We start from the raw sequence: 14,260 nt of genomic DNA on the forward strand, positions 1-14,260 counted from the left end.
ATCCTTCAGAAATCATTTTAATATGCTGATGTTGTGCTCAAGAAACATTTCTTATTATTTGTGAAAACAGTGTTACTTTTGTATGATGAACAGAAAGCTCAAAAGAATAGCATTTATGTTTAGTTATACTTTCTTTGTAACAATGTGAAAGTCTATCAATGTAAAACGGTCACTTCTGATTTTTATACATCCAAGCTGAATAAAAGTATTAATTTCTTTCAAAAATAAATAAATAAGTAAATAAATAAATACAAATGTAAATAAAAAAAAGTTCTGATGAAGACACAAACTCATCTTGGATGAAGGCGAAATTACATTTTCAGGAAATGTTCCTTCTCAGGTAAACGATTCCTTTAAGCGGGTGAATGATGCAGTGTCCTCTTGTGTTCTGCAGATTTTAAACATTAACACTTAAGTGTATGTCGCACTCAAGCAAAGTTTGAAATAATTAGTGTAAGCACAAATAAACTGCCCAAAAGTGCATTTTCAGAATTCAGCAACTGAAACAGAAAGAATGTCTATCTAAGCCGTTTCAGGACTGCATTACTACAGATAAAGCAATACATCATGATGTAAACCTTACAGGGAGAGTTGAAAAAAAAAACCTTAATTAGCCTTCCGCAACACAACTGAGTGACGTTTTTAATAAGAGATTTTGCAACAAACAGATTCAAGTGTTGTAGCACTTCCAAAGTGCATACGTTCACGTATGCTTTCCAAAGCGAATTTTTGAGTGAGTCAGCGCTGGTGAAATTGCTGTTGCTATTCGAATTTGCCTCATGATTGCCTTTAAGTTTCCAGATATTTAAATGGAAACAGAAATACATTTTCTTTTCCCAGCCTCCCCTGAGACAACATGCAACAAAAAAATAAAGGGCATGGAAAATCTACAACTGATAAATGATGATTGTGTCTTCTCAACATTGAATAGGCTCTCTATACAGTACATTGTGAAGAAGGATTATAATGAATTTTTGAGAAGAATAGCTGGGTGTTCCATGAACACTTTTGGTCAGGAGAATTCTCTCTCTCTCTCTCCCCCTCTATTTGTTTTATTATTATTGTTATAATATTATATAGTTGTTTTGGTTATATATTTGTAGCTGAAGTTTTAAAGTTTTGGCCTGTGACATGAGTCATCATAAATGATGAAAACATAGTAACAAAAAATGTGTGTGTGTGTGTGTGTATATATATATATATATATATATATATAAATATATAGTATGTATATATATATATATATAAATTAAAAGTGAAGGCATCAGAAATCTTGGTCTCTTGTGCCTGCAGCCATGTTTCTTCTATTGCTTAACCGTAAAGCAATTTAGATTCAAATAACTACGGATACAGTAGGGTCAAAGGAGCACTGTCATTTCAATTGTCATTATCCCAGTCATTCTAATTTTTTTAAGCATCTAATGGCGTTCGGACAGCCTGGAGCTCTCGCTAAAGTACCTTACTTTAATGTGATGACTGCAAAGATGTCTTGCATCCAACCCGAGGTTGGATAGAGGGTGAAACTTAAAAGTAACTAGGAAATGTGTCTTAATGACCTTCTTATTCTCTACATGCACTTGAAAGAGGTGTGTCAAGTTTTTCACCATTTTACCAGTGAAAGCACTTGTATCAGTGTAGGCTCATTCGACCCTTGGGTCTATGGGATTAGCAGGACTTTACTTGTACAAACATGACTCCATTAGCTAATCACATGATAAATTTGCTCCGTAACTCTCAAACACAGAGGCTGACTAATGCATATTCATTGTAAAACACATGTGCGTGTTGGTGATGATAGCTCTACCAAAAATGGCGTGATGGTGATGCCATAATTTAGAATTTAATAAACTTGGCTGATCCAAAATATATATCTAGGGACAAACAAAAGGTATGAATGTACTAATTTAAAGCAGATTTGTAGCTTTTTTTTAGAAGTTTAAAATCAAGACACAACTATAAGTTGTTAGTAGATTGGTTTACCTAGTTAGCTGTCACAACAACAATAATAATATATCGTTTGAATTGCTTAAAGGTGTTTGTCATGATGGATGGAATGATATACAGTATTTTATGTTTTAGTCTATGAAAGTGAAAGGTTGCTTCACCCATTTTCCCCCACTGGAATTTCCTCTCCAGAACATTAAGCACAACAACAATGTACTGTTCAAGTGAATGACATGGAACATAAGCAGAAGACTAGTTCTAAAATAAAAGAAGCTTGTTTAGTGTGTCCAGAACAGGTGTAGTCCACATATTTTGGGCTTTTACTCTGACTACAGTGTTTTGTACATGTCCATAAATCATATGGATTTTTGGGGACTGTTCCGAAATGAAAACAAACACAACCAGTACGTGTTTTTTGAGTATTTAGCTTTTTCAGTCTTTCATTTCTACATGAACTGTACAACAGCGATCCAGAACCTTGTCCGTGGTCCTGAAGCCACTCTTCCTCAGCTGAGCAGACATGACGCTGTCCATGGTCCTGAAATTAATCTTCATGGTCTTCCGCAAAGGTACATCGTATTGGGCCTTTCTTTCAAAGAAGACAGACATGGACAACCCAGCAGAATATATTTTGTAGATCTGTGATAATTTGTATTTACAGTGGGTACGGAAAGTATTCAGACCCCCTTAAATTGTTCACTCTTTGTTATATTGCAGCCATTTGCTAAAATCATTTAAGTAAAATTTGTTTCCTCATTAATGTACACACAGCACCCCTGTGACACACGGAGGATCTCTAGTAAGGTTTTAAAAGTCTCATAAAAGGCAGTTCATTAAGATTCCATATACCCAAGACCATTGCCAAGCACACGTCTGAATCCACTCCACGTTAGACCCAGTAAACATATGATGTAAAACCAAGGGGTGTTGTTGATATGGCTTGTAATGCCTCATTAAACTAATCTTGTAAAGTGCAGTTGAACTTCTGCAGATAGTGCTGACGGCCGCCTATCTCTGCCCTTCACATCAATGTTCCTCATGTTTCAGTGGGGACCATCAAGGAGCTAACTGGGGGTCGAGGATGCCCACATCACCACTAGGGCCCACATCCAGGCGATGCAACAGAGAAGCTCCTTTAAATGTGTCATCGAAACACCACTGCTCTGCATCACTTCTAGCATGGTTGCCTAGCAACTAGACAGCAAATGCCTGCATCCCTTATCTTCTGAGTAAAAATACATGCAAAAGAAATCACACCTCTTATGTGTCTGTGCAGTTTGCACAATCATTTTTATCATTTCATTTGATCGTTAATCATTGATCTGAAATTTCAAACTGCATGTTAGCGTGTGCAAAGAGCGGCTCTGATTTCAAATGGTCATTTATCCATCCATTGTTATTTTGAGGGTGTGTTTTAGCTGAAGAATGTGGAAAAGTGGAAGAAATGCATGAAAATGCGCCGGGATACTCTCGCAGCATTTTAATAGGTTGCAGCTCGCGAGCCGACAAGTACAGACATCATTCCTCCGCTAGACACGCGCGTGGACAGACTACCTTTCCTCTTTAGTTCGCTTTCGCTTTTATTTTATTTTTTCAACAAACACCTACATTTTACTCAGCACATTCAAAAAAGGACAATGTCCTTTTCTCTTCTTTTGAAATCCAAGCGTGTGCGTCGGAGATTTTTGTTCCAGTCTTGATTGTTTTCTCGGTTCCTGGAGGTGTTATTGCAATTGAAGTGTGTCATCATCTGCTCTGAACAAGTGCAGGAACATGCTCGGGGATTCAATCGAGAGATAAGGGGGCTATTCCAGTACGCTAGACAAATCTTGGACATTTGCGAGCGCTTTATTGTGACACATACACATTTTTTCTTTTCTGCTCCTGCTTCATATAAGGTTGTACTATGGACTACAAGCTCTGACGTCTGCATCAGATATTTGCTGCTGCATTTCTTTAAATGCAGCGCATATAGGCATATTATTGAAAACTAAACTTTTTTTTTTCTTTATAATTCGTCATAATATTTATTTCGTTTGTGTGGTTTACGCATTATTCCCTTTTTAAAAAAATCCATGTTCAGATAAACAGTAAATGAATGAATAAAAAAAACAATAATTAGTACAGCTATATGAATACATATACCATCTTTCTAACCATATTCTACATGCACTTGGGCTTGCGATTTATCAGTGACAACTCAGTATTCTGGCATCAATTAAAATCAGCTCATAACAGAGCTGTGTTTTGAATCGCATATAAGCAAATTAATTAATTAATTAATGTATTTCTTTAACAACGTTTTCCAACATCTGTGACCAATATGTTTTTGATGCAACGGTCCACTGAGTGGATATACAAATGATCAGTGTTTTTCTTCTGATCCACCCCCACCCATGCCACCATGTCGCTGGCGTTAGAAGAGATCCATCATCACTCAGCCAATAAGAATAAAAACGACGACGCCTATCAGTCAATAATGGTTAATGACATGTGTTCACTGGTGATCATTGAGATGCGACGTGGCTTTGAAGCCTCTGAGGCCGAATGCACATATCTTTTCTCCATGTCACACTGTGTTTGTGGAACACCTGTAAGACAAATTACATGCCTGATTATACTTTAAACATTGTAATCATGGAAATCAACAGTGGTTGCTTAAAACCTTAATGCCACTTTGACGTTTTACTACATTCCTTTCAGTTTAGTGTGCATGGCTGAGGGTTTTTTTTTTTCTTTTTTTCCACAGATGCATTTTGAAGCCATATATAGGCTGTTCTGCAAATTATTGGTTGTAAAAAACACACTAAGACATGTCCCTAAAAAGGAAGTCTTAAACCTTTAAAGACCCAGCAGGAACCCCCACTTACATGTTCAGCCAGGCACCCCCAATACCTACATTTTACTTTTTTTTTTTTTTTTTTTAAATAACGTTAATACATTATTAAACAGAATACATTTTTTATATATATATTTACAGGTAACACTACATATTTTTGTTAGCTGATACGTCCTGCTGTGCAACATTCTATTCTGAATTGAAAATGATTTTATGTACTAATTATTAGGCATACAGATTTAATGACCTCATAGTCATTGAGACTGAATGTTTGCGCTTTTAAAACAAATTGTCATACCACATAACCATCTACAAAAAAAAACTGGTGAGGGCAAAGAGGTAAAAACGGTCTGCAATTTCATCTAAATATTCATATACATTTTATCCTAAAATCTTGATGTTGATGAAGAAAAGGAATATGTTATGCATCAACTACCCATCTGTTCACAGACCCTCAGGGGTCCCAGGACCCTAAGTTAAAACCCCTGGCTGTAGACTGCATGTTTGAAGCAGATAAACCCGGCCATACCAGTCGTCAAAGTTACATGTTGAACTGACCTCCCTCTGTTGATTGCTGACAATATGATGTTTTAAGGTTTTTGTTATTAAGCAAAATGACAGTCGTGCATTTTTGTGAAGAAGTGTGCTTTTTGTACTTTTTGAGATTACTGTAAATGGCACTTTCAGTAACAGTTTATGCCCTGGAAAAAAACAAATCAATGAATCGTTCAATCCCACAGATTTATGTTAATGATTATGTGGTGATTATATTGATCTAAGCCTCTTCGGATTGGCAACACTCAAGAAAAAAGAAAATCTGAATAAATACAAAATGCAGTGCAATAAAATCAAGGAAATATGATTTAATCAAATCACATAAATTAACATATTAGCCATATGTTGCATATTTTGCTTTAGCTGAATTTCAACAAAAAGTGCTCTCAATTCTCTCTCCTGCAGCACCTCCACCGGAAGTACCGGAATATCTGTGGCCAAGACGACAGTGGACAAATTGCTGAAGGGGTATGACATCCGCCTTCGGCCAGACTTCGGAGGTACACGTGATTCTTTATTAGAAATGTAGCTATCGTAAATCATCACCAGTCACTGTAGAAAAGGTCACTTATCTGGAGTATAGTGATAAACATTATCATTGACTGATGTAGTATGTGCATAGTCATGCAATATTTTCCGCATCTCCTTGTGTAGGAAGAAAGAAAAATTGAAATGCGTATATATATATATACATATTAAGACTAAAGTTTGTTACTTGTGGTCTCATGTCAACACTTAATGTTAATGTGAATGTATGAAGGCAGACATTTTCTAGAAATTACTGAAACATCTCATGGTTTAATAGTATCAATCTCAAGGTTAGGCAGTACTGAAAGAAAACAAGGGACTGTTTGAGATGGAAAGGCATTTTGTGCTGTACTGTACCCTCGCCCCCTGTAAAAAGTTGTGTTGGTACAGTTTGCACAAAGGCTGAGCACACAGTTTTAGGTTGCTGCTCATGGTTCATATTTCTGCACGCGTTCACATTGTTGAAGGACAACGAGATGCTTTTCGAACCACAAAGTCGGGGAAAATTTTGTTTCACCGCACCCAGAATTCAACTTGTCCGGCTATTCATCACAAGCCTTCTGTTTGTCCGCTGATATTGCAGAGACTTTATTTGCTACAGAATGTACTTTTCAGTTCAGCCCTTCAGCAAATTACTTTTGTATTTCATCAAAGAAGCAAGTCAGTCTATCTATCTATCTATCTATCTATCTATCTATCTATCTATCTATCTATCTATCTATCTATCTACCTACCTACCTACCTACCTACCTACCTACACACACACACACACACACACACACACACACACACACACATACATACATACACACATATATATATAAGATGCTTTCAAAATGTATAATTTTTTTACCATAGAGGCTTTTTGGTATTTGGATTTGTTGGTAGAAATGACAAGTCTGATATAGAATTCCGTGCTGCATTGTTGTATTTTAGAACACATTGACCAATTTGAGATAATTAACACTTTCTATGTTCTCTTAAATGAAGCTAGATTGGGTAGTAGATTACTTACATATTGTAGTCCGCTACTGATTCCAAATTACATGACAAAAAATTGTAGTTAGTAACATAATCCATTACATTACACATTTTAGGTAATATAATCGGACAACTTTTAAATTACTTTTAGGTTACTTTTGACCTAAGTCGTTTATCACATTGATTTAAATACTGTAGGATAATCTTGTATCATACTGACGTAAAAATACAAAGTGTAAGAAAATATATACCATTCCTTGTTATTTACAACATGAAGTGCATTAAACATTACATTATGTCAGGGTTTCCCAAACTGGGGTTCGTGAAGGAACTGCAAAGTGTCCGTGAGTTTAATGAAAAGCTAATAATTGATTAAATCATAAAAATGTAAAATTAAAATAAACCATTTTATAACAATCAAAATAAAAACCCTTCCTAAATATATGTTTACTGCTAGTTTATTGCTATTGTGTGAATAATATGTAATCATGCAATCTATAAACTGTAGTCTGATTCCAAGTATTTTAAAAAGTAATCTAATTGCAAGTACTTAATTTTTGGAATCTGATTACGTAATCCAGATTACATGCAATCAGTTACTACCCAGCTCTTCTCTTCAACACAATTTTTACAACACAAAGAATTTTCAACCATTTCATCAGCAGTGATGGCCCCTCCACAGAGCACTGATGTGAGGTCAGTTACCCTGCAGCGCTACACACTTGTATTGGGAGCAGCATCCGCTCTGATGCAGGCCAGGGAACTGTAGTCTATCACATCCTGATAATTCCATCATCAGTCAGAGCCCAAGTCTCCTGACACAACTGCTGACCAACTTCAGCTTTGGAGCGCCGTGCATTTTAATTGGACCCAGGCCACAGCTATTCTAGCCAGCGAGAGAGAGAGAGAGAGAGAGAGAGAGAGAGAGAGAGAGAGAGAGAGGGTGAAGAGAGCAGAGAGGATAGTGATGGAGAGAAAGAAAGAGGTCAGCTAGGTGGTTGAGAAACCAGGCCGTCCTAAAAGAGCTTCATCTCTTTGGCCGGCTAGAGGGATAGCCGCGGGGTTTGGTCGTGGTGTATTTGTGTGTGTGCACACCCCTCAAATCGCACCACACCAACATATGAATTCAAAGCCTGCTTACGCATGCGAGCATACATGGATTCACATACAAAGAGTTGCACAATTTTAGCGCGCTGTATTGCATGCGCAAAACAATAAAATGCCATTAACGAAATATCTGCAATCTAGTTTAACAAACCTCAAAATGTGCTGAAATAGCATTGCACAATGCAGTTTTTTAACTAAGACATTGTCATTCTTTTAAGCGCAAATCCCTTATTATAGATTGTACTACTGTACTAATTTGCTAATACAATTAAGGTTGCACCTGCAAATTGTGTTTCTGTCAGGACCACTATCGTCAAAATGATAGATACTTAGCATAAAGTTTGGTTTGGTGGTATGGTTCTGTTCTGGGCAAAAACCTCCCTGCCCATCCATGCCGCCTGTCATGAATGAGCAGGGAGAGCAGCAATAATAACCCCCCCAGGGTTAACAGAACAGAACAAGGCAGATATCATTAATGTACTTAATGATATTTAAGTGTAACACTTTATTCAAGATAAAGGAGTCTGATTAGCAAGGAATATCAGAAAGCCAAGTCCTGACTGTGGCGAAAGGAGGAGCTGGGGATGGAGAAGGGTAATTTGCTCCGGAGCAAGCTGAAAAGCTGCTGAATAATACTGAATACAGCTTATATGATGACTCTGCATGCTTTCATGCAGAATGCTTTTCATTACTTTGATGTCAAACACTGATCGGTCTGCCCAGCACCACTTCAAGTCAAACAGACCTCATGAAATGTAAGATGACATACATGTGGCAGGTTCTTTCTTTTTTTTACTGTTATATATACAATATATATATGTGAAATAAAGTGACAGTGACATGTGGCCAAGTGACCCATACTCGGAATTAGTGCTCTGCATTTAACCCATCCAAAGTGCACACACACAGCAGTGAACACACACACACACACACCGTGAACACACACCCGGAGCAATGGGCAGCCATTTTTTTGCTGCGGCACCCGGGGAGCAGTTGGGGGTTCGGTGCCTTGCTCAAGGGCATCTCAGTCGTGGTATTGAAGGTGGGAGAGAGCGCTGTACATTCACTCCCCCCACCTACAATCCCTGCCGGTACGAGACTCGAACCCGCAACCTTTGGGTTACGAGTCCGACTCTCTAACCATTAGGCCACGATATCATGATCCTAGTGACCCTCAATTTTCTAAAATAGTATTATAATATTATAAATTAATCATAATTAACTTTCTTTTCAATACAATGTGACTTAAAAACAGGATATTGCTTTTTGAGCTGCAGCTCTATTGGTGAAATATTGTAATTAGTAGGTGATTAGTAATCACTGTAAGTGATAAAATCACTACTTTTATTTACTTACTTCCCGACACTAAAAATCTATCCATCCATTAGTCTATCAATCCAACCATCCATCTTACATACTAGGACAATTGAATCCTATAGTAAATAATAATAATTAGCCTTTTCTGACTGAGTGTTGAGGTTTGTAGGCATTTATATTATTTACATTATGTACATATATAAGGTACAAAAGCATTCATACACATTTATTTGTTAAAAATGAAACACAATTACATTCACTCTCACTTACCAGGGTCATAGTTCTCTCTCATCTGTACATATGTGTAAACATCAACACAACATTTACCTGTGTGTGTTTACATTACGTAAGCAGTTCATGCTTCCCGGCACCCCTCCAGACTTACATCCACCCACACACAGGGCATTCTGACAGAACAGGCTCCTGTCTATTCGTCTGAATCAGAGGATGGTTTGACTGAGATTCCTATTACAATCTGCCTGCACAGAAAGGTTCAGATTTAAAGAGTTTATCTCAATTAACCACATTTGTCTTTCTCTTTTCTGATTTGGTGACATGGCCACTATTATTGCCAACAGCAGTGCTACTGATACAACACAAACTCTGCAAGAATCCCTTGTGGAAAAAAGTACAATTTAGTATACTTTTGAAAAGAGCACTTTTTTACATAAATAATATGCTTGAAATAATATACGTAAGTGCAAAATTAATGTAATGTTTTTGGGGCGCTTGCAGTAATTTTATGTTGACTGCAAATTTATGTAATGGATGGACAAATCAGACACATTATTATTTTTTATATTTAACAAATAATCCAACAGACCCCTCACTCAGCAATCTGACTGGGTGCCATTACGTCTGTGAACGACCAACCAGGACACTGGTTACCATGGCAGTCAGGACACCTCAGTCAGATAACATAGCTTATATGGCTCAATGGTATTCACCTCACCCCACTGGAAGTCACTTTAAAACAGATGCATACTGCCAATAGGAAAGGACTTATTTCATTAATTCATAGCCAGACTTTTCTATGAATGAAATGCATATCCCCAGGTCATTGTGTGTATGATTATTACCGTCTTGTATAGAGCCTTTTGCACTGTATACTGCTTTATGTGTGCTTATGATAGAACCACTAGTTAATGTAACCTTGCATACCATGTTTGGTATCTATGAATTCGTATTTTGATGATCTAAATGTGAGTGTATATTATATGTTGATACCTATGCAACATATTCATGTTCTAAGAATCTTTAATAGTTTTTGCATCAGCACCCAATCCAGTTGCATATGCAAAATACCATGTTCGGAGGCAAAGGTAAACTTTCCCTCCGAAAGTGTAAGTCAGCATTGGCTCACTGACCTCCTTTACGATCCGATCTTGTTACATGCTCCAATGCACTAGTACTGTAAGAAAGTTATTTTCTGTGGCCACGAAAATGAATGAAATTACACTGAATGTTCACTGGACAAACAGATTAGTTGATGGTTATATTAATTCTGCGACAGTTACTACTGGCAGCTGATATGAATAATTGTTATTAATTATAATCAATTGTAATTATGTGCATTTCCCTTTTGAACTAAATTGCTACATGTATTATCTATTATTTATATATTATATGTTTGTTTATTATACATTCATTTTTAAGTTTATATTAAATGCAATTAGTTATAGTACTTAAGTGTGCTTTTTTACCCAATTAAGGAGAACATCTTTATATGTAATTTCATAATTACTTCTCTCTTTAAAATGGTTAAATTGTACTGTTGAATATAGTGACAAGCATTTATGATAAACTAAAATACACTTTAAAGACATATCTATTGATACTTGCATGTCAAGTATTTAAATATATTTATAATTACTCATTTGTAATGATGAAGTTGCAATTTAGTGTATTTTAATGTAATGTAAAATGACATGCTACAATTAAAATGAATATCAAGTACTTTTGATGTGCTTTAGCATGTTAGTCAACACATCAAAATAAGTGTACTTTAAAATGTTATTAAAAGCAGTCCAGATGACCTATGCACCATGTTCCAGGTTTTCAAAAGTCATATAATATCTCTGTCTGATGAATAGACCAAAACTGAAGTTATGTCATGACAATTCATCCACTGTTGCTTTTAAACGGGTCCTATTATGCTTTTTCACTTTTTGAATTTTAGTCAGTGTGTAGTGTGTATGTTTGGGTATAACAAAGATCTTACAAACCTCAAAGTCCACTCCAAAGGGAGATATTTTGTTTTTAAAAGAAACAATTTCAAGAACTACAACAAACGGCTCGTTTGGACTACAGCGTTGTTTTCCGGGGTTTAGTGATGTCACAAAGCGGCCCTTTAGAATATCATTAAAATAATTCCTGCCTTTGGAAATTTGAATGGTTGGGGGGTGCATGGGGAGGGGCGAGGTCGTGGTTAGAACGCTTGGTTGAGTGCATCAGACAAAACGACAACGAAGACGAAGAGCTGCTGTAGCGTCGAGTAAATATGTATGTTACAGTTATGAAAATGTTTCTTTAAATTGCTGACAGTACAATACTGGACAATGATGTAATCCACAGAATTTACACTTCAATTATGAGTCTATGGTATAAATAAATTCAACTGTATAACAGTTTCACTGCAATTCATGGTATAATGTTAGAATTAAAGAATAATAAACACAATACATATTACCGTTGCACTTATCTGTACATAGTAAATACACTTATTTTTAAGCGGTTGTTGACATCGTATTTAAAACGTGATTTAGCCAAAAAATTTAAATAGCGTTACCGCTCTAATATGTGCGTGCAAAGTTTCTGTGCGATCCTCTTGTTCAATATTCTCGGGGTCTGAATCCGACTCAAATTGATATGGAAATATTGACGCCATCCTTAACTATACCGGAGCAGACGGAACTCGCTGCTTTGGCAAGGGGGCGTGGTAGTACTGAAACACCGTCTAAGCTGTTCGCCAATCACAATGCACTGGGACAGCTAACCAATCACAGCACATTTCGTTTTTCGGAAGGCGGGCCTTCATCAAACCCAGAACTAATCGAGTCGTTTGTGCCAGGATGGGGAGAAAGGTACTTTAATAATGTAAATTATGTGAAAAATAATGCGTTTTTCGAACCACCAAGCATGTTCTAGTACACCCCCAAAACAAAATCAAGACTTTGTAAAAGAGCATAATAGGACCCCTTTAAATTTCATTTGCTTTTGTGTTTATTCAGATATGGTGTGCCAATTTTAATATGTGGATATAAGATACAAAACCCACATCAGATTACTGTTATTCACACTATGCTAGATTCCCTTGATACTTCAGCCTCATATGAAAAAGACGGGTGTCCTGCTCCCTGAGGAGTAAGGCCTGTAGTCTAAGAGAGAGAGACCATTGAAATGAAACTATGAACTGAAGGCCGCTAATTACATTATCTCTGAGGAGCTTACCATTTTACCCAAGATGTAAGTGGCCCCCGTGGACTGCAGGAAATCTAATAAAAAGCAGTGGCCTGTAAATTGTAGCAGTAAGTGTTTTTCCTGTGCTGGGTTATCGGCGTCTCCTTCAACTTTAGTACTATAGGCAATGTTTTAAAAACTTTGTTACATCCACACTTTATAAATTAGCTTGGGATTTTGAGAAATGTCACAAAAATATATCGGATGTGCTATAACTATGTAATAAACATGTAATAGAAAACATTTATAAAGCATGTAGAGCTGCTCGGTATCATAAAGCAGAGACAATACCCATTTCATTCAACTCAAAAGCCATATTCTCCTAAACAAAATTGAATCATAAGCATTTCAAACAGCAAGGATGAAAAACATGAAATTGCATTAGATTAATGCTGCATCTACTGTTAAAGATGCAAACATATAGGATTCTTAACTCAAGTGCTATATGGCACCACATCTCACGCGTACATTTACATCGCAGGGCCGATATATAATCCAAATGGTTGCCAAGTCCTAGACAAATAGCAGTGCAGAGTAGCCAGAGGGCAGACCACCTCGTTAGCACTGTGATTTACCATCCCCGGCACTAGACAACAGTGTATGTGTGTGTGTGTGTTTGATGATATGTAGTCACTCTGATGGAACGAACAAGCTGACACTTCTCCTTCAAGCTTAATGCATTGCTGTGCATTACATGCAACTGTCGCGGGCAAGGTGCTTTGGATAAATCTTAACTTGGGAGGATGTATATGTCTGTACGCTGTCTTAATGCTGGCCAGAATGTTACCGTGATATACCATTTTCAGGGGCTTGTGTAAGAAAACAATGCAAAGCTGGGCTGCACTGTGATGTCAGCTGCGATTTTACCAAGTTGCCCTTATTAAGCAATACAATAATTTCTTTACTTTTTCCAGTTGATATTGCTCCACAGCTGTATAAGCGTAACACACTCATGTGACAAAATGGAGGATGAAGTGCTAGTCAAATACAGTTTATTCTGCTTATATGGCACAGCATATTCACTGGGCTCCTTTAAAATGCCAGGAAAATGGACAAACAGGTGTCTGCTGTGTTTGATTTGGACATGAAGCACAGGTTCAATGATTCACTGGCCAGCAGCAGAACTCCCCCCAATGGCAGGAAAATGGGAACTGCTGTGCAGATGTTTTGCACAAGAAGTGCAAAAGAGAGGACTTGGCTACCAACCCTCTCCTTCCCTTCCAGTTTGAGACCCTGACTCTGGGAATGGCACTTGACAGTAAATCTAGCTGTCATCACCTCTAAAATGGGTTTTGTGGTCTCAGAACCCGCCGTTAACAAAGTTTGAAATGGTGGCGACACATCCGTAAGGCTGTGAACATGGACCCATTTCCCTCAAGAATGAGGCTACTCTAGGCCTTTGGTTTTGCCATATATCTTGATATCAAACCAGGTTGGAGTTACCGCATAGACGCATTGCTGTTCTCTGCAGGTGAACTACATTTTTAGTGGCGTTTACTAAGGCAAGCATCACTATTGCAGTTGTGCCAG

At 37.2% G+C, this 14,260-nt stretch overlaps 1 protein-coding gene across 1 annotated transcript in view; it reads left to right on the forward strand.

Annotated features, from left to right (window-relative positions):
* The first annotated feature begins 4,348 nt into the window (after nucleotides 1-4,348).
* The window catches only part of LOC107571379 (gamma-aminobutyric acid receptor subunit beta-4-like), a 55,006-nt gene continuing 45,094 nt past the window's right edge, over nucleotides 4,349-14,260 (forward strand). Inside the window, exons 1-2 of the mRNA XM_016257697.1 lie at nucleotides 4,349-4,512; nucleotides 5,744-5,838. Coding sequence (XP_016113183.1) covers nucleotides 4,349-4,512; nucleotides 5,744-5,838 — 259 coding nt within the window. The remainder of the gene's footprint in view (nucleotides 4,513-5,743; nucleotides 5,839-14,260) is intronic.

This window comes from Sinocyclocheilus grahami, unplaced genomic scaffold, assembly GCF_001515645.1.
Source record: "Sinocyclocheilus grahami isolate Dianchi unplaced genomic scaffold, SAMN03320097.WGS_v1.1 scaffold1588.1, whole genome shotgun sequence".
Classification (NCBI taxonomy): Eukaryota; Metazoa; Chordata; class Actinopteri; order Cypriniformes; family Cyprinidae; genus Sinocyclocheilus; species Sinocyclocheilus grahami.